This window comes from Leptonychotes weddellii, chromosome 8 (genome assembly GCF_054177405.1).
Source record: "Leptonychotes weddellii isolate Sample4059 chromosome 8, ASM5417740v2, whole genome shotgun sequence".
Lineage (NCBI taxonomy): Eukaryota > Metazoa > Chordata > Mammalia > Carnivora > Phocidae > Leptonychotes > Leptonychotes weddellii.
The window spans coordinates 23,888,628-23,908,121 of NC_138376.1; the positions used below are offsets into that span (position 1 = coordinate 23,888,628).

Here is a 19,494-nt window from a genome sequence, read left to right on the forward strand (position 1 = left end):
CCCAACTCAAAATACCCCCAAAGGAGGGATCGCTTGGATTCCAAACCACGCCTTTGAAATGTTACTGGCATGTTTACCAACGAGGCACTTCTGGTTTAAAGGGGGGAGTGGTGTATTTGAAGTAGAGGATTATTAAAATTTCTCCAACCCTGCCATTCTGAGATTTTAAGAATCTCTCCCTAATGGAAAAAAAAGCTCTCTGTTCAGCTGCTAACTACTTTCAAGCTTTTTCTTTGACTAACTCTCCCTAAGAGGGGACATCATCCATGCTCCTTGCATGATTCAGAAAATCTCATTATGTCTGTCTCATTTTCCTAACCTGCTTACTTTTTCCTCATATTTCCCTCTTCAAGGAGGGAGTCCTCTTCCTCTTCAATCATGGTGCTGTCATCTTGCAATTGAGCATGATACATCATGAAATTGAACCCCTAATGTCCATCTTTGCATTCAATATCCAATATCTCCAAAGTGTTATTTGAGGTAAATGTACCATGTTTCCAATCACCATATACACATGAGGTGGAAGCTTTTTCATCTGACTCCACAACGTCAAAAATAGTTGTTCTAGTACCCTACTCCCAGATACCCAAACCATTGACAATGAACCACACAGGAGTATTCAGGTTGTGTCCCTATAAAAAGGACCCTAATCTAAATTAAATGGCAAATATGTGTCCACAGACCTTGACCAGCCTTCCTGAGGGCATGGAGAGATGAGTGTGGAAGGAAAACCCAACAGAAATATTTGGTGAGGCCCCATTTCTTAGGTTGGGGTTCTGGTCTGTTCTCAGGGAAAGTGTCTCTATTTCCTGCCCCCACCCCACAACAACCCCAGCCCCAAGCCCACTCAGCCACAACACAGAGGCATTTATAACCATTTTCCTTTATTGTGCTTAGTGGGGCACCCAGAGGTTGGGGTAGGGGGAATGCTCCTTGAAACAGAGAACACGCAAAAGGGTAAACTCCACCCTACCCCACTGGCCACTGGTTCTCCCCCTCAGGGCTCAGGTTAAGGCTCCCCTCTCCTGTGGGGTGTAACCAGCCCAGGTTCCTGAGTTGGCCAGGCTCTGCCAGAAAAGGCGTGCCTAGCCACCGCGGTTACTGACTGGTCTCCCGATACTGGAGCAGCAGGTCACTGACGTCTGTACTTTCCACTTTCACCCAACCATCTTCCTTCATGTGGTACACTGTGGGCAAATGAGAGTGAACAGGGAGTCACCTTTCACTCCAGCAAGTTCCTGTTAATGGTGTTATGTGGAAGGTGACAATAACATACTCCCAAACATACGCTCAACACATACTTGTTTACTACAACTTCAGTGCCCCCCTTTGGATGCTGAAAATCTCTTCCCCACGCCTGGGTAACTCAGTCAGTTAAGCGTCTGACTCTTGGTTTTGGCTCACTTCAAGATCTCAGGGTCATGAGATCGAGCCCGCATCAGGCTCCACACTCAGGATGGAGTCTGCTTGAAGTTTCTCTCCCTCTGCCCCTCCCCACACTCGCAGGCGTGCTCTCTCTCTCTCAAATAAATAAATAAATCTGAAAGAAAGAGAAAGAGAGAGACAGAGAGAAAGAAAGAAAACCTCCTCCCTACCACTTTGTCCCCTCTAACTCTCCCAATCTCGGATCCCCCTTCCCCACCCAGGGGTGTGGTAGCATTGGTCTCTTACTGTTGACAACACCTCCGGAATAGCTGTCTCGGTGGGTGGCATAAACAATAGCCCTGCGGCCCAGTTCATAGGCCTCTTCAGGGCTAAGATCAGGCCGATAGCCACTATCCATGACCCCGTAGGCATAGGTGTTCCCGCTGCCAGTGGAGAACATATTTCCTGAGAGCCGAGTCCCATTTGCATTCACATAGTAGAGTCCAGGACCCTATAGGAAGCAAGAAGTTTCCCAGAGGGAGTTTTTAGGAACATACAGGTTCAAGTGTGAGCCATAAAAAGTGGATAAAAGAATAAGAATTACCCGGGAACATTTGAACCAGGACAACATTTTAGTAACAATCATAGACCTTTAGGGGGAAAAAGTGGGAATCGGCTATTTTATCCAAAGGAACAAGCTTACGAAATAATGGTCCACATCTAGACCCAGACATAATAGCCCATGGATATGCTGGAACGGTTCTATAACCCAGTGTTCTATGTGCCACGCATCTTATAGGGGAGGGCGTGGGAGTGTACGATGGGGAACCGGTCTCTTATCCGTCGTGGGGGAATAGGGAGAATGGAGAGCACCCACCTTCTTATCCCAGCCACAGATCATACTGCCCATGGAGAGGTCCATGCCTCGATACTGGAACACCATGTTGGAGAGCAGTTTGGAGGCTGCTGACACTGAGATTCGCTCCCCGTTCCTCAGATAGTACAGCCTGGGTACAACAGGGTGGTGGGGGCAGCGGACTCAGAGGTGGCAGGAGAAGGCTAGCTCTTGGAGCAGCCCACTTGATGTGAAGGAAATAATTAAAGACATAAGCATTTGAGACGAGTGGTTTTGTAGGATCTAAGGATCAGGGAAAGATTTGGAATTTAAAGTATCCAAATCATATAAGAAATCCTAGCAAATGACACCATCCCACCAGGGTTGATGACGTCAGTGCTAAATAGCCGACAACTTACCTGGCTTATTGGCAAGAGTGCAGGCTGTGATTTGGGAGAAGGTTTTCTAATCACCAAAAGGCTGTTTTGTGAAATACTGCATTAGCACCAAGATGCTACATTAGCCCAGGGGGAAAGGAGGAGGAACAGTGATCTGGAGGTTCCAGGATCCACGACTGTCCACAGGGCTTAGGAGGGAGATAGGAGGCCTGGCCTACCTGCACTCCTTGGCCAGGAGACGCTCCCAGTACTGACAGTCTGCAGCACAGCCAGACATGGTGCCAAGCAGGTAAGGGTTAATCTCAATCACCTTGTTACTCCTTGAGGTGCCTGGAAGAAGATGGAGCTTTGAGAGAGTTGGATTGACCCCACAGCTCTCCCAGTGTGTCCGAAATCAATTATCTGCTTCTGCTTTGATGCAGATGTGGGGCTCCTGCTGAGAGAAGGGCCCAGCTCCCCAGATTCTGCCTGCTGGTGCGCGTGCGTGCACACACACACACACTCACAAATATAATTTCCAGCGGTAGCCCGAGAATCCACTGCCACAATCACTCCTTGCTGGAATTTGAAGGCCAAAGTGGTAGTGCCATGGTTCATCTCAATCCGAAGCTTCCTTTCTCCATTCCCACCAAGGGACTGGAAGAATTCAGTGGGCTAATGAGAGAGAAAAGGCACAGAAAGGGACACTGAAACCTTCTGAAACACAAGGCTCCAGGAAAGGTTTCACAAGAGTCTGGGAGTGAGGAGATGGGCAGAAATTCTCCAACCATTCAAAACTGGAACAGTTAATAACCAATCTCTACCAGAATATGACTTGGGAGAGGGAAAAGAAGAAGCACATGACGCCAACCTTTTCCATCTTCCAGCAGGATAGATATGAAAGGAAATCAATGCTAACCATAAGTAAACATATTAAGGGCGACTTTAATGGGTGTTTTTTTTTTCCATTCATGGGTCATTTAACACTCTCGACACGTTTTATTAATAATATCCCCAAGCGATGACCCAGACCTAGACGAAGTGATTGAGCCAAGACACACAACAGTGAGTGGCTGAGAGGAGGCTAACAAAGTTCCCCGGTTTTCCAAGGCACATGAGAGTCCCAGGAGAAAGGCTTCCTGATTCGTGATTCGTGATTCGTGATTCGTGATTCGTGATTCCTGTGTGAGGGAGAACTGGCAGGAAAGTTCTCTTGTCTCCCTCCACCACATCTCTAACTCTTTGCCCTAATCTGACTTTCTAACCCTCAGGCGGTCAGCCCCCGATTCCCACGTGGCCTCTTGCCTGGCACCGGGCCCTGGACGTGGCTCTCCTTCACTAAAGGATGGCCCCCTCTGGGTTTCCCGGCCTCTAGGTAGTCTCAAGGAGGACCCTCCCTTCCTCTGGGCCCTCCTCCCCGCCTCCCCTCCAGCCCGGATTCTCTTTACAGCCCCGACCTGCATTCCCCGGGGGAAGGCGAGCTCCGGAGATCGCAGAGAGAAGCTGTAGTGTCCTGGGTCGGAGCGAAGCTGCCTTCCCAGGGCCGGGAACGCGCAATCCTTCCGCTGCCCTCGGGGGGCTCCGCACACCTCCAGCAGCGCCATTGTCGCCTAGGACCCAGAAATCGTCGGAGGAGGAAGCGAAAGCGAAAGCCCGCAGCATTAAGGGGAGGGAACCAGAATTTTTTCTACATCCCCCTGCCCTTTCCAAGAAGAGGCCAGTGGGCGACTGGAGACCAGGAATATCATATCGGGAACAAGTTTCTCTGCTCCGCCCTTATGTTAGTTGGTGAAAGAATGGGTGATGACAGACTGTCAGAAGAAAAGGAGAAAGAGAGGGAGCGGCTTCAAAAGCCCCCTTGGTGCTGCGATTCCAGTGAGAGACACCAACACGCCGCCGGGTATCTTCTGGAACAGTTACGAAGTGGGTATGGGGTTGTATCGTCTAAAGGCTTAGCCTCAGCCTGAAAGCTGCAAGTCAGCAAGAAGCTGGGAGTAGTTTCACCTCCGGGGCTTGGGGTGTTCATAGTAGCATCATTTTATAAAAGTGGGAGAAAGAGGAGTACGTGGGGGCGGAGAGGCTTGAGGACAGGTTCTGGGGCAACCGGCAACAGAATATACCCACAGTGTGTGAGGGAAGGAGGCACCAAGGAGAGGGCGCAGTCTCTGAATCTTTCGACTTAGTCCCTCAGGGCCTCTCCTGGTTCAACGGTCTCCCTAACCTATAGCCACCCACAAGAAGCGCCCTTTCTGCCCGCACCTCCTTGCAAGACTGTCGCTCCACTGAGCACTGCGGAAAACTCCCCTAAACTCCGCCTCTCCTTGCAACCTCTGTTGGCCTAAACTGCCCGGCAACCGTTGACGTCACACACCGAGGCCCTCCCAGAATGGAAGAGATTTGACAACCCCGCCCATTACCCTGAAGTTACTCCGGCAGGTGTCACCCCTGAGCCAGGTGAGCTCTCCCGGAAAGGACCGGGGCGGGGAAGGTGGTAAAGTCAGTTTCTCGGTCGGCGCGCTTGCACTCCCTCTTCCGCTAGCTACGCTCGACCTCCATTTTCCCCCTCAGAAAGGCCAGGACTGCGAACTGCAGCTGCTAGTGTTTGGAGGGTGCTGTATCCCACTCTGGCTCATCCTCAGGGGCCGACGTAGGGGCGTGGGAGAGTGGAGGAGGCAACCGTAGGAAACAGACAACTTAAGGGAGGATATGGCCCACTTAGGACTGTGAAGCATTGAGGCTGCTGAAGGAGGGAGACAGCAGACTCCTGAAAAATTCACTGCAAAAGTTGGTGAGCCATTCGGTGCGCTGAAAACACGAGAAACCACAGTACAAAACACCAATTTTATTATAAATATCAAGAATGCAGAGTGTGCTTATGGGCCGGCATATGACTTTAGTCATATTGGAAAGTAGCTGATCTCCCCCTTTCTGTATATTCTAAAGTTCTCATTTCCAGGGTTCCACACCAAAATCCTGGCTCTGAACCCAGTTACACGAAGAAGTTCTAAACCCTGTTTTCTTCCAAGAAATCTGCATTATCAAGAGGAGTTTGGAGAGGGGGCAACACTCGTGGCGGAATTTCAGGCATCGGCTAGTGAGTTCTGTTCTAGGATGTCGCTCCTCCTAGAAGCAGCTGCCTACCGTGCAGCTCTGGTAAGCCATTTGTTCCCAAACTCTCCACTAGAGACGGGAAAAGAAGGGAGGGAGACGGCATGTGCAGGTCTGAGAAGTCTTTCATTCTGGAGCTCCTGACCCGCCAGGAGCCTGCGTCATGGTCCAGAAGCGCCCCCTCCTCTCCATGAGCTGCTGGTGGGTTCCTGCTTCACAGATGGAGCCTCCTTCCAGATAGAGGATTTGGTCAGCCTGCTCCAATGAGCTGAGACAATGGGTGATGAGAAGCACAGACCGAGAGCACCGTTCAGGGCTTTTGTATAGGAGCTGCTCCACCTGAGAAAAGACACAGACTCTGTCAAGAGCCCAGGGAGACAACTGTGTTTCCAGAGCCCGGAAAGCTTTCACCAGGGTCACTGCTACCTCTGCCAACAACCCCAAGGAGTCGCAGATTCTCATTCCGAGTGCTTGTCTGTCCAGCCTTTGATTTGTTAAGGGCTATTTACATGAGGTGGTAACAGTGGAATAAAAGTAAGGGCCCTAAGGTGAAACCCATAAGAAAAGATTGAAGGGTATCGAATAGTCTCTCCTTTCTACCTATAAACTGGGAATTTTATATTCTGTTTTCCATACAACTTAGTGGTAAAAAGCATGAACATTCAAGTCAGGCGGGCTTGACTTAGGGTCTATGCTCTGCTACTCAACAGCTCAGTGACACTGAGCAGGTGGTTCAGCCTCTCTTGGCCCCCTTTTTATCATCTGTAGGATGAGGATAACAATGCCCAGCTCACAGGCATTCACGATGAATAAATGAGTGAGATAATACACGGAGAGGGCCTAGTCGCATGTCTGGCACAGAGTAAAAGAGTAAAAGCTCAATAGATATTAATATTATTAGGATGGCCTTCTTATGTTTGGCTTCAGAGATTCAAAGTCTATAGATAGTGTCTTTGAATTGGTTCTAAGCATCTTGGGGAGCAGCTCTTGGGAACTGAGAATAGCAAGGACTGGTTTGGATAATTATGTTAGTATAAATAACACGGGATGAGGGAAGGAAGGAAGAATGGAGGGGATATAGTCACTAACAAAATGTCCCCCTCACCCGTAACTGGCTGTCTGCATCAAGGGCACTGGTAGCATCATCCAGGATGAGAACACGTGGTTTCCGGATCAGTGCTCGCGCCAAGGCCACTGCCTGTCGCTGACCCCCTGATAGCCGGCTCCCAGCCTCTCCTACCTCTGCGGAGACAAGAGCCAAGGTGAGGGCTGGATAACCACATGTGCCTCCACATGCTTGCCTGTGTGTGCACGTGGGTGCACACTCACACATATACACACCAAGGACTGATGGATGCAGCTGGATAGGGAAGGTTCTGGAAAGGTGACAGAGTTCTGAGGATGTGAGCATGAAGAAGCCATAGGTACAAGACCCTACAACTTCAAACTGATGTCAGCGGGTTGGAAAGAACTACAGAATAAAGGTCTCGGTAAAGATGTCCAGGTGAGGATGTGAGCTGAAAGAGCACCTGTGTTATAGCCCTCAGGGAGTTCAGAGATGAAACTATGGGCTCCAGACACCATTGCGGCAGCTATGATTTCCTCCATAGTTGGCTTCTGGACCAGGCCATAGGCAATATTTTCTTGAAAACTCCTTCCAAATAGCTGCGGCTCTTGTCTCACTGCAGCCACCTAGGACAAAATATGATGAAGAGTCAGAGAACAAGGAGCACAGGAGTACGGTTATCTAGAGACTGATGACTCCAAATCTCTGCTGAAAGCATATCACAAAATTACACACTCTCTCTCCTGACTACACCCCATCTCCACCCAAGGTCTATCATTCCCTGGCCCTCCTCTCAGAGTGCTCGGTTAGGGTGTTCAGTGATGTCCCCTGCCCTCCCCCCTGCCCCCGCCCCTGCCATCTTCTTGCTCACCTGTGTGTGCAGGTAGCGGTGCTCATATTGGGGAAGGGGCTTCCCATCCAGCAGCAGCCTTCCCCCCGTGGGCTGGTACAGATTCTGCAGCAAGGCGGCCACTGTGCTCTTCCCGGACCCATTGGGCCCCACCAGAGCCGTCACCTCACCGGGATGTAGGGTGAACGTCAGCCCCTGGAGGCCAGAGAATCAAAAAAAAATAAGAGACAGGGGCACCTGGGTGGCTCAGTCGTTAAGCGTCTGCCTTCAGCTCAGGTCGTGATCCCAGGGTCCTGGGATCGAGCCCCACATCGGGCTCCCTGCTCAGCGGGAAGCCCACTTCTCTCTCTCCCACTCCCCCTGCTTGTGTGCCCCTCTCTCGCTGTGTCTCTCTGTGTCAAAATAAATAAATAAAATCTTTAAAAAAAAGAGAGAGAGAGACAGCCTAAGGCCTCTAACCTTAAGGCTGTCATTGTCTTATTACACAGTAGGATGTCTTACCCAGGGAAGAAAGGGGGGGAAATGGGAAAATACAGCAACTCCTATCCTCCCACAGGCATAGGTTTCTGTTCCTCAAGGATGATAGCTCCCCAAGGAGTAGAGATGGAAGACAAGGCAAAGATCAGAGCAAAGACCAAGCACCACTATGTCACACACTTGATATCAAATATCATGAGAAAACAGAAAAAAAAAATCACATTCTAAATGACAAATGGAACGAAAAGGAAAAGACAGTAGAGACAGATTTTGCTTCAGCAGTTCCTTAGGATGTGAGACCCTTCTCCCTGAGAGCCTCTTCTTCTCCCATTCTCCTTACAAATCCAAAAGGTTCTTGAGTTTGGGGCAGTTGTATGGAGTAGACGGTGCTCATCTTTGCCTTTGAGGGGTTAGGAAGGATCTATCTGTACCTCGTGTACAGGCTAAAGGCAGGAAGAAAGTTTAGGATGGTAGAGATGAGAGTCAGGCTGCTGAAAAACAAAGATCGGTAGGTTTACCTGCAGCACTGGGACATCTGGACGGTTTGGGTAGGCGAAGGAGACATCTTGAAACTGGACAAGGCCCTCCAAGTTTAAGGAAGTCAACACACCACTGGCAGGACAGCGAGGAATTCGGTCCAGGTATTCAAATATTTTCTCCGAGGAGCCCACAGCCTTCTGTACACTGGGGTAGGTGGAGAGCAGTGCCTGGAGGGGAGGTATGAGTATTGAGAAGGGGGAGAACAAATCTGCTTGCCAGGGCGATGTGATATGAGAAGGGTAAAGAATGGAAGGAAGGTGACACAGACGGTGATGGGACCTAAGAAGGAAAAGCACTGGGGAGTGAAAATGGAAGGCTCTCACCTCAACAGCTGAGGTGAACTGGATCTGGTAGAGAATAAATGTGACAAGGTTCCCGCTGCTTACAGCCCCACTTGTCACCAGATGCCCACCGATGTATAAGATTCCCACCTTCAGCAGCATCCCTGAGATCTGTGGAAAGACCACGGAGAAAAGGGATTGTGGTTGAAAAATCTAGAGGGGGGTGCAAAGAACTAGACTCATTAGCATTACGGAGATATAAAGTCCCTTTCCGCCAGGTAACAGCAGGAGGCTCCGCAGGGGGAAAGGGAGCATGCACCATGGGGGTTCCACAGGGGGAAAGGGAGCATGCACCATGGGGGCTCCACAGGGGGAAAGGGAGCATGCACCATGGGGGCTCCACGGAGTCTTGCTCAGCTATGCCATAGAAGTCATCACTGTCCTCCCCATCACCACTATCGCCTTGTGTGCAGAGCACTTGTTTGCAGAGCACTCTTCACAAAAGGCTTTAAATGAATATAATGTCATCTAATATTCATAGCAAGAACCCTATAAACAAGGTTATACCATCCCCACTTTTTTAAATGAGGAAACAGGGGCGCCTGGGTGGCTCAGTCAGTTGAGCATCCAACTCTTGGTTTCGGTGCAGGTCATGATCTCAGAGTCCTGAGATTGAGCCCCAAGTTGTTGGGCTCCCCGCTCAGCGGGGAGTCTGCTTCCCCTCTCTTTATCCCTCTGCCCCGCCCCCTGCTCATGCTCTCTCTCTCTCTCTCAAATAAATAAATCTTTTTAAAAAACTAAAAAATAAAAATAAAATGAGGAAACAGTCTCGAGAAAGTAAGTTATTAGCCCATGATCACAGAGCTAGTAAATGGCAGCATTGAGCCGGGAATTCCTGAATGCTGCTCTGGTTCTCTTTCAGTGACGGAAGAGATGCCCCTCATCCTTGGCTTCTGCTGTTCCCTTGGCTCTCACTAGCACAGCCACATAGTCCCACATGACGCAGGCCGGGTGCAGGACTTTATGCCTCAGGGCTGCCTGAGAGGCAAAGGAAGGGCCTGGGACTGAAAGACACGGCACCTCCCTAAAAGGGGGGCTGGATGGATTCTGTGTACCATGGTGACAGGAAGCCATCCGGCAGGTCTAAAAAGAGGGAGGCAGTTCGGAACGCTGAGCGCCAGGTTGCTGGGATGAGAACACCGAACCAACCACTGCTCGGTGGAGGAGGCATGTGGAGCAGGGTCATGGAAAAGGGAATGGAGTCGAGGTATCTCGGGGACAAGGGACTAGGCATTCATGTCCAGGTTGCTCACACTGATGGTCCAGAGGTTGACTGCATAGGCCAGAGCTTCCTTCTGATGGAGGGTATTCATATCCTGCAGCTTTTGGCTAAACTTCTGGGCCTCAGCCTCCTCGTTGGCAAAGCTCCGGACTGTGGGCATGGCTGACAGCACCTCAATGGCCACCTGGCTGGACTCTGCCAGAGCCGTCTGCACCCGGGCTGCCAGCACCTTTGGAGACATGGACAAGGGACGTCACACGGGCTTGGCAAACCACCAGGGCACTGGTACCTGAGTTACCTAGTTGGAGGTTAAAGGTGAGAGGAGGCAGATGCACGAAGGAAAGAGAAAGGGGCACAGTTGTTCTTTCTGGATACCAAAGGGGTGCAGAGCAGAGGAAATTGTTCAGAAGGGCCATAGGGGATCATAATCTTGAGACTGGTGATCATGTTCATAGAGACAGGTTGTGGGCGGAAGGTGGAAGAGAAGACACAGAGAGTATGGAGCTCAACACTGAACAATCTGGGAACATGGGCTACAGGGACAGGGAGTGCTGTGAAGGTGGGGTATCAGTGAGGGTGCCAGGAAAGAAACCTGAGAGGAATCAATTCCACCCAGTCTGGGACATGAAGGTCTGTGTAGGGTGAGACAACTCCCTGGACATACCTGGTACCATTTTCCCAGCTTCTTAGGCAGAAGGAAAAGCAGAGGCAGGGTGACCAGGGTGACCATGGTGAGTGGCAGTGACCCCCAGAGCATGAGCCCCAAGAGACACAGCCCCCGCACCAGGTACCACAACAGTAGGCTCAGCTTCTCACTCAGAGACTCACTCAGGGTGGATGTGTCCTCTGTCACCCGAGAAGTGATGGCTCCTGCCAGGGTTTGGGGAGAAGAGAGTGGATGAATGAGAGGCTCAGAGTGGCGGGAGGGACTAGCAATGAGCCAGGGAGAGGAGCCAGGGGCAGGGGGCGGCAACATGGTGTTCTGAGGAGGCTGAGGAAAACAAGGTAAGGGGGATAGGGGAGTTTAGGGATCTCGGTGCAGGCAGAATGAGTGTTAGAGAGTAAAAACCTGGCGAAAGACTTTCATTTCAACTATAAAGAAATTGATGCCCATGTGAATTTCCATTTCTCTGACACATTTCTGTCCCGTAAAGAGCATGTATACCCCGTGCTGCACAACAGAGGCAAGAAGAGCTTAAGCTGGTCATATAACAGAGCTGGAGAAAAACAGAGAGTGCTGCTAGAAAGCAGTCCAGAAAACTCTATCGAGTACTGGGCTGGGAATCAACCCCAAGCTCATCCCTATCCATATGTGACCATGCCAGTTTCATCATTTAGGGTCTGGGCCTCAGCTTCCTTCTCTGCAAACTAGGCAGTTGGACTCTGTGATCTCAAAATTTCCAGGTTTGAAATTCTATAGTTTCTATCTAAATATACACATAGGGATAAATTTATGGAAATTTAGATGGAAAAACTAGGTTTTTCTGAAGGTAACGGCTATAATACTCGAGGTATATCAAGAATAAGAAATGACAATGTCTATGTGAGAAAGAGAGAAAGATCAAGGTTATAAGTAAAAGAGGATATATGGGGAAAATAAAGAGTATACAGATGTGTAATGAAAGAGTTTCAGGACACACCTGTTTGGTTCTGTTGGAAAAACTCTGTTTCCTGGCGCAGGACAGCCCGAAATACCTCTCCCTGCAAGTGGCTGTGCACACGGCCCATGGTGCTGTTATAGATCCCATCAGCCACGAACTCCAGCACGGCACTAGAGAGAGATGGGGAGAAGAAGGATCAGGGTGTGTTCAGGGGACAGAGAGAAGGTCCCAAAGAAGTGCACTTTGGACAGCAGCCCCAACTTCCAGATCCCTCTTTTTCAGGGTCCCCCATTCTCAGCCTTCCATCTTCAGCCCCCAGACCTGGCTGTGGTGAGAATTGACATGAGCGTTATGTTCCGTGTGAAGGCAGAAGCTGTCCCGTCTTGTAGAATCCAGTCAGTGAGGTGACCGGTGAAGAATGGAATGGCCATTTCCCCTGGAGAGGAAGAGGAGGGAGGGGTCAGTCACAAATATCAAGTCTAAGCAGATCAGTTCCAAGCAGACTGCCCCCCCTCCCCCATCCCACTCTTTCTCGAACCCGTCACGGGTATCCTGGAGGGCCCCGGCAGAAAGAGGACACTGAGGACCCAGCCCTGCACCTGAACCCTGGAACTCACGACGCTGAGCCCCACCAGACCTTCAGAGGTTTACACAGGAAGACCAGAGGTCATAGGGTGTGCTGCCCAGAAGAAAGGATTTGCCCAAGGTGGCTAGCTAAGCAACGCCTGAAGCAGCACTGGAGTCCAGGACTCCTGACTCCCACCCAGTCCAGGGCTCTTTCCTTGACACTGGAGTAAGTTTTCTCACGACCAGAGCTCGGTCGCCTTCCCCTGGTCCCCTGGTCCCCTGGTCCATTTCCCAGACCCCACACTAACCGATCTCACTGACCATTATTACTATGATCCCTGCCCGGGCCCCTAGTGTCCGTCCCTCTGCCCCTGCGTCCCTCTTACCAAGACTGGAGAGAACCAACAGGACCAGCAGGAGCCGGAGGCGTCGTATCTCTGAACCCAGACAGCCTAGAAGTCGGCGCACCGCGTCTCCTGAACCCCCGTGACTTTCCGGCCCCCAAAGTCCGCTGAGCTTATGCCACATGGCGGCTGCGGGCACTGCTGCCAAGTAACTGAGGGCGAAAGCATCCAGGCGACTTCCCCAGTGCAGGAGCCTGGAGCTGTCAGAATCCCTGGGAACTCTCCACGGGCGCAGCTCTCGGAACAAGGCCAGTCCCGGCAGGGCCAAGCCCAGCGCCGCCGCCAATGGCTGCAGAGCGGCCAGCCATCCCCGGACTCCTGCGCTTTCCCTGCCGGAGCCCACCGTTGTCCGCAGAACACCACGGGCCCCCACCCACAGCACAGCCCAGCGGCTCAGGCCCACCACCCAGACCCGGAGCAGGGGCAGCGCGGTGGGGACCAGCACGGAGCATATTCTGGGGAGCGCCTCCCGGAGCAGCACCCAGTCGGCGAGAAGCAGCAGCAGTACCCCCAGCCACGCCGGGGAAGCTCGAGACGAGCAGAGGCAGCCGCAGGGGCTGGGGGACCCTGAGCTGGCCATGGGCGCGTGGGTGCTGCCGGAGGTCGCGCCCCGGCCTGGGACTCCCCGCTGTCGGCGCCGGGCCGCAGGCTCCGGGTGCTGTCCGAGACTGTGCCCGAGAGAGCGCTGAGACCCGCGGCCGGCAGAGGGGGGCAGGGCGGGCGAAGGCGGGGATCCCGGAAAGTCCCAGGGCCGGCTGGTTCTGGCCGCGCTACTAGAAGCGGGCGGTTTCGCGGAAAGAGAAAACGAAAGCGGCAGCCGGCTCGGTAGGTCCGCCCCGCTGCAGCATGTTGCCCGCCCAGGCTATTTTGGGAGAAGGCGCGGAAATCAGAGGTGAGGTTCTGGGGAGCAGCCTTGCGGCTCCACCTTCTCCATCACGCACACTCGTCGTCCTTCCTTTCTTGGCTTCGTCTCGCGAATTCCACTTGTCGGGACGTTTGACCCCAGCCTCCGGTCTTACCCCAGCCTCTTTCGTCACCTGTCTCCCGGCAGATCTGTGCCAATTAGGTTAGCGCCGGGCGCGAAGCCTCCCAGAGAGGACCCAGGCGCCCCCTAGCGGGCGCGGTGAAGCCGCGGAACGGGAGGCACGCGCGGCCCGCGGTCCCAGGTCGGAAACCAGTGCCCCAGGCGGCAAGCGGCGCGGCGCCGAGATGCTGCGGGTCGGAGAAGTCCACACTGGGGTAAGGAGCGGGGGCTAGAGGTTTAGCAGAGAGCTGGAGGGGGTGGAGCGGCAGGGGGACGCGGCAACTCCGAGGAGTGAATACAGGGGCTGAAAGAGTGAGGAGGCAGCTTGTAGCAGCCAGGGGTTGTAGAGATTCCCTGCGATGAAGACGGGGCATCCCTATTCTGAAGGGGGTCACGTGGGAGTCCGCCAAGGGACTGGGCTAGCGAGGCGGGTGGAGAAGGGGGTGCTGTGGCTCTTAGCTGGAAGCGTCAAGGGGAAGCGGCTCTAAAGCGCTTTCGCTTTCAACTCTGGACTGGAGAGAGGGGCTGGTTAAATCAAGGGAGGGGGTCGGAGAAGGTGCAGATTGATGAAGAAATGGTGCCCTGGGTGAAGCAGGACAGCACTCGGGCGAGGAGAATATGGGCAATGATTGAGAAGGGACAGCTCATCACACAGACTGCTGGGTAACTCATAGCCCCAGCCCTGATAACGGGGGTTCCTTGTGAGACGGTGGTGTCCTTCCCCAGCCTGACCCAGGAAGGCTCCCACCTGGCCCGGGGGCTGCCACGTTCCCTTCCCTGCGTCCTTCCCGCCCACTCCCACCCGCTTGCCCAGCTGGGCAACTGAGGCTGTCCGCAGGCCAAGGCTGGCTGGCTTCTGCTCCCAAGCTACCGCCACCACTCTTGGCTTGGGGGCAGCTTTGTTTTAGAGGAATAACCTCTAGAATGGGGCTGCCCTTTCTCAATGGCCCTCAATTCATGGTAGATCAGTATGTCAGAAAGCACACTCAGGGCAATGGCCCTGGGGTCCGGACTTACCTATGGAGTGATGAGAATGCACTAAAACCATTTGTAAGGTAGAACATCTCCCGTCACTGCCAGAGGAGCAGTGGGAAATAGAAGCAGAAGTCACAAGAGACGGAAGTTAGGCCTGGGTTTTAGTCCCAGTCTGCTGTTAATTCTGGGTGACCTTCACAAGTCAATCACCTCCTCCATGATTCAGTTTTCCTCATTTGAACCAAGGATCTTTGAGGCTCTTGCCAACTCAACAGGAGTAGAAAACATGTAGCTTTATCCCTTTCACCTTCTTTAATTCTTTTCCTTGATTTCTTTTCTTGACCTGAAAAAGTGAGCTCAAACTCCCCAGGCAAATCCTCTCTTGGTACAGATCTCTTCCCCCTGGCTACTGAGATACCTATTGACCTCTTGATCAGAATTCCTTAAGTGAGGGGCTCCTGGGTGGCTCAGTCTGTTAAGTGACCGACTCTTGATCTCAGCTCAGGTCTTGATCTCAGGGTCCTGTGTTCAGGTCCCGCACTGAGCTCCACGCTGGCCGTGGAGCCTACTTTAAAAAAAGGAAAAAAAAGGGCGCCTGGGTGGCTCAGTTGGTTAAGCGACTGCCTTCGGCTCAGGTCATGATCCTGGAGTCCTGGGATCGAGTCCTGCATCGGGCTCCCTGCTCAGCAGGGAGTCTGCTTCTCCCTCTGACCCTCCCCCCTCTCATGCTCGCTCTATCTCATTCTCTCTCTCAAATAAATAAATAAAATCTTTTAAAAAAAAGAAAAAAAGAGAAAAAAAAGAAATCCTTAAATGAAACCTTTATTTTAAATCATCTCGTGTGTTCCTGGCTGCTTCCCTCCTTACTTAATGCATGACCCTGCTAACCACCACGCCCCTTGATGTTTCTGCTATTTAATCAACTGTGTGGGGTGGAGAATTAGGGGCCAAAAAAAGACTTGAGCTTGTTTCCCAAGGCCACAGTAGCCTGCTTTGTGTTGGGTCTGTAGCACATCCACACGCACCACGAGCACAGGTGGTGAGGTCGTTCACTTGTGGGGCTGCCTCGCCCGCCAGTGCTTGGAAGCACCCCCCTGAGCCACATGTCTGCCTCTCTCTCTTTATAGTGGGAAGAATTCGACTTAGGAAGGTTGGGGCCCAGGGATAGGATTCTTTCCATGTTGTGCCAGGACCAGGCTGTGACATTCCCCTGCAGCTGGGAGAGGAGATGGAGAAAGTGGAGGGATGGAGGGGATATCCTGTCCTGGGAGTCCACTCTGACCTAAATTGCTGTATGATCTTGAGCCGATCACCTCCCCTCTCTGCGAATGTTTCCTCATCTGTAACATGAGGGAATCAAAGTTCATCCTGCTCTGACATTCCATCTTCTGTGTCTCTGCAGACAACCATCATGGCAGTGGAGTTTGACGGAGGTGTTGTGGTGGGTTCTGATTCCCGGGTGTCTGCAGGGTAAGTACCAGTCAAGGTGAATGCTTCTGGAAGGAAGCCAACGGCCCCAAATACAGATTTTTCTTACCCATTCATGAAGATACTGGTAAAATGGAGTTTTGCAGAAATTGAGTTAGGCTTCCAGAAGGGCCCCTCTAATGAGATACTGGGCAAGTGCTTGGGTCCCTGAATTAGTGGAGGAGAATCTGGGGCCTGGATGCTTATGTGGCCTGTCCCTGCAGGGATGGGTATAAAAGAATAGGGTATGAGGAGGTAGGACACAAAGGTTTCAGGGGCCGTCCTTCCATCTATATTTAGAGATAGAAAAGATGGTTCAGGGGCGCCTGGGTGGCTCAGTGGGTTAAGCGTCTGCCTTTGGCTCAGGTCATGATCCCAGGGTCCTGGAATCGAGCCCCACGTTGGGCTCCCTGCTCAGCGGGGAGCCTGCTTCTCTCTCTGCCTGCCACTCCCCCTGCTTGTGCTCTCTCTCTTTAATAAATAAATAAATAAAATCTTAAAAAGAAAAGAAAAGAACAAAAAGATGGTCCTGCCAAGCAGATATTCTGGTTTCTCATCCAGCACACATTGAACTAATTTTGTCTTCTCCATCCTGGCCAGTTTCCCCATATGCAAAATGAGTATATGGGATTAGGTCAATATTACTTACTTTATGTCCCATAGAACACATAACTTCCTCAAGATGGGTGTAGCAAAGAAAAATTGCTTAAGAACATGATTCTTCATTTACTATTTTTTGTCTTATTATAAAGTCTAAGCCTGAAAATAAGTCTAATTTTGATAATAATTGCAGTGTTTCATTTATTTGAGATGATTTTTTTTTCTTCCTGTTTTAATCCAAGTATTAAATTTCATGGGCTCCGGGGCTATTCTCTTGTCAAATAACTTTGTGAAACACTGGATGATTAACCTCAAAAATTCTGGCATTGCTAATGTTGATGACTGCTGACTCCTTCCCGGCAGAGAGGCGGTGGTAAACCGGGTGTTTGACAAGCTGTCCCCACTACACCAGCACATCTACTGTGCTCTCTCTGGTTCAGCTGCTGATGCCCAAGCCATGGTTGACATGGCCGCCTACCAACTGGAGCTCCACGGGTATGAAGCTTTGGGGTCCTCAGGTCCACATTCACCAGAGTTCTCCCCACCAGCCAACCCCGAGACAGTGTCCCGTTCCAGGAACGCTGTAGTGAAAAATGAAAAATTCTTGTTTGCGCTCCTGTTTTTATTAGTGTTGAACTGGCTCTTGAATCTCCAACGTGGCTTCCGCCTCTGTAAAGTGGAGATAATTAATAGTACCTACCCTATCTCACCCGACGGTTATTTTGAGAATCAAATGATATATGTGAAAATGGCCTGAACATTGTAAATCACGGTCCCACTCTAAATAACGAGAAAGAAGATGATGATGTGGCCCACCATATATCAGGAAGTTACCGGGTGAGAAACCAAGGTCATTGGTGCAGGAGTAAAGCTTATCTCCTTTTACCCACATGGGCACGGCCCTTGCAGCTAAGCGTTGTATAATTGGGGGATGGGTGGGTGGGACAGAGTAAAGGAGGGGAACGTTGAATCTTCTTACTGGTGGGTGGTGTGAGACTAGTCGCCCTGTCCATGTGGGAGAGGAGCTGGAGTTTGAACTATTGCAACCACAGGTTTCAGGTTTCACGTGTCACTTGGCAGGGATGATGGTAACGGCACAGGTGGGTGGAACTTCAGGAAATTATATTGACCCCTATTACTAACACTTCCTTTAGGTTGGAACTGGAAGAACCTCCGCTTGTTCTGGCTGCTGCCAACGTGGTGAGGAATATCAGTTATAAGTATCGGGAGGACCTGTCCGCGCATCTCATAGTAGCCGGCTGGGACCAACGTGCCGGGGGCCAGGTGCGTGTCTTCCTACGTACCCCCTCCCTTGGTGTTCCCACCACCCGATAGGGGGAGATAGAGGTTATATCCTTCTAGCAATGGGTTCCCAGGACACCGCCTCTGAAAGCAGAGTATAATCTCAACCGATGGGAGTAGGAGATGGGGGGCTTCACTGCAGAACACGGAGACCCCCTGCCTGTCTCAGTGGCAAGGAGAGGACTGATGCTTCCATAGTCTGACCTGAGGAGCCCCCCTAGGTGTATGGAACCCTGGGAGGAATGCTGACTCGGCAGCCCTTCGCCATCGGTGGCTCTGGCAGCGCCTATATCTACGGCTATGTGGATGCAGCATATAAGCCGGGCATGTCCCCTGAGGAGTGCAGGAGCTTCACCACAGATGGTAACTAACCAAGTGGGAGGGTACCCGGGGAGCGTTTTTAAACCTGGGAAGGAAGGAGAGTATGAGGAACACGGTGAGGAGTACATGGGTGACCGTTTAATTTAATGTCCAAACTGGAACACTTTTGAGAGGGAACACTTTTGAGCAGGACAGTGTTAAACTAGGTGGGATTCCAGGACCCAGGGCAGAAACCAGGACTGTTTTGAGTACCCCAAATCAAAATATACAGTTACTATAAGAATCAGGGGTGTGCTGGAGCTGGCTTGGGCGAGCTCATGAGAGCCAACTGTTAAATATCCAAGAACTCATGAGCTGCTTATCTAGCTATTTGCAACTTGAAATCAATCCTGGTGGGAGTTTTGAGACCATGGGTACCAGGAGATGTTACATATAAAGGCTTATTTTTTTTTCAAGTTGATTTACCTGCACACCCCTTGATACGTGTCCCTAGGAGACGGGTTTTGAGGTCTGAGAGGTAGTAAGCATATGAACGGGAGAGGAATGTAAAGATTCCTGAAGCTAAGTCATTCTCTCTCCCCCTCTCCACCCTGAAACTCTCTGCAGCTATCGCTCTGGCCATGAATCGGGATGGCTCTAGCGGGGGCGTCATCTACCTGGTCACTATTACAGCTGCTGGTGTGGACCATCAAGTGATCTTGGGTAATGAGCTGCCGAAATTCTATGACCAGTGAATCTTCCTCAGACCTCCCTTCATCATTTTGTAATAAACTCTCTCAGACCAGAACCTGGAATGGTCAATGGAAAATGGGAGCTCAGGGAGATGAAGCTTAGGTGAGGGGCCCTCTTCCCTCCCAGATGTTAGATACCCTTTCCATAAGGTGTTCATTCACATTGGAGATCAATACATGATAAGTGCATAAAATTTGGGCATTTGTGAGTTTCAGAGAATAATAACAACCAAAACATTGAGCAAGGCATTAGCTAAATGCTTATAAGCTTTATCTCTTATAACCCAAACAAAAAACCTTTATAGATTAGACTACTAGGTC

General features: G+C 51.3%; 3 protein-coding genes across 3 annotated transcripts; 1 reads left to right on the top strand and 2 right to left on the bottom strand.

Annotated features, from left to right (window-relative positions):
- Positions 1-867: 867 nt before the first annotated feature.
- PSMB8 (proteasome 20S subunit beta 8) lies at positions 868-4,227 on the bottom strand. The gene is made up of 6 exons (XM_006738047.3): positions 4,035-4,227; positions 3,105-3,252; positions 2,817-2,928; positions 2,243-2,372; positions 1,672-1,876; positions 868-1,187 (listed from the first exon to the last, which is right to left on the bottom strand). Exons 1-6 carry the CDS (start codon positions 4,179-4,181, stop codon positions 1,099-1,101), a joined length of 831 nt encoding a protein of 276 aa, XP_006738110.1. The 5' UTR covers positions 4,182-4,227; the 3' UTR covers positions 868-1,098.
- A 1,172-nt stretch (positions 4,228-5,399) lies between these two features.
- Positions 5,400-13,509, bottom strand: TAP1 (transporter 1, ATP binding cassette subfamily B member). Its single transcript, XM_006738049.3, has 11 exons — positions 12,736-13,509; positions 12,104-12,218; positions 11,822-11,952; positions 10,846-11,051; positions 10,213-10,410; positions 8,942-9,070; positions 8,597-8,785; positions 7,623-7,796; positions 7,215-7,377; positions 6,791-6,927; positions 5,400-6,024 (listed from the first exon to the last, which is right to left on the bottom strand). Exons 1-11 carry the CDS (start codon positions 13,331-13,333, stop codon positions 5,812-5,814), a joined length of 2,253 nt encoding a protein of 750 aa, XP_006738112.2. The 5' UTR covers positions 13,334-13,509; the 3' UTR covers positions 5,400-5,811.
- Positions 13,510-13,521: 12 nt separating this feature from the next.
- Positions 13,522-19,229, top strand: PSMB9 (proteasome 20S subunit beta 9). Its single transcript, XM_081827975.1, has 7 exons — positions 13,522-13,645; positions 13,805-13,992; positions 16,155-16,222; positions 17,183-17,314; positions 17,974-18,103; positions 18,343-18,484; positions 19,049-19,229. Exons 2-7 carry the CDS (start codon positions 13,963-13,965, stop codon positions 19,174-19,176), a joined length of 630 nt encoding a protein of 209 aa, XP_081684101.1. The 5' UTR covers positions 13,522-13,645; positions 13,805-13,962; the 3' UTR covers positions 19,177-19,229.
- Positions 19,230-19,494: the final 265 nt, after the last annotated feature.

Bases quoted from the DNA above. Each gene is read 5' to 3' on its own strand.
- PSMB8 (XM_006738047.3), bottom strand. From the start codon at position 4,181: ATGGCGCTGCTGGAGGTGTGCGGAGCCCCCCGAGGGCAGCGGAAGGAT. The intron at 2,373-2,816 runs GTAGGCCAGGCC...TGTTGTACCCAG, and splicing joins CTCCTGGCCAAGGAGTGCAG to GCTGTACTATCTGAGGAACG. The intron at 1,877-2,242 runs GTGGGTGCTCTC...TGCTTCCTATAG, and splicing joins TCTGTGGCTGGGATAAGAAG to GGTCCTGGACTCTACTATGT.
- TAP1 (XM_006738049.3), bottom strand. From the start codon at position 13,333: ATGGCCAGCTCAGGGTCCCCCAGCCCCTGCGGCTGCCTCTGCTCGTCT. The intron at 11,052-11,821 runs GTGTGTCCTGAA...AAACCCTGGCAG, and splicing joins TTTCCAACAGAACCAAACAG to GAGCCATCACTTCTCGGGTG. The intron at 6,928-7,214 runs GTGCTCTTTCAG...TTGTCTCCGCAG, and splicing joins CCCTGAGGGCTATAACACAG to AGGTAGGAGAGGCTGGGAGC.
- PSMB9 (XM_081827975.1), top strand. From the start codon at position 13,963: ATGCTGCGGGTCGGAGAAGTCCACACTGGG. The intron at 13,993-16,154 runs GTAAGGAGCGGG...GTGTCTCTGCAG, and splicing joins TCGGAGAAGTCCACACTGGG to ACAACCATCATGGCAGTGGA. The intron at 16,223-17,182 runs GTAAGTACCAGT...CCTTCCCGGCAG, and splicing joins GATTCCCGGGTGTCTGCAGG to AGAGGCGGTGGTAAACCGGG.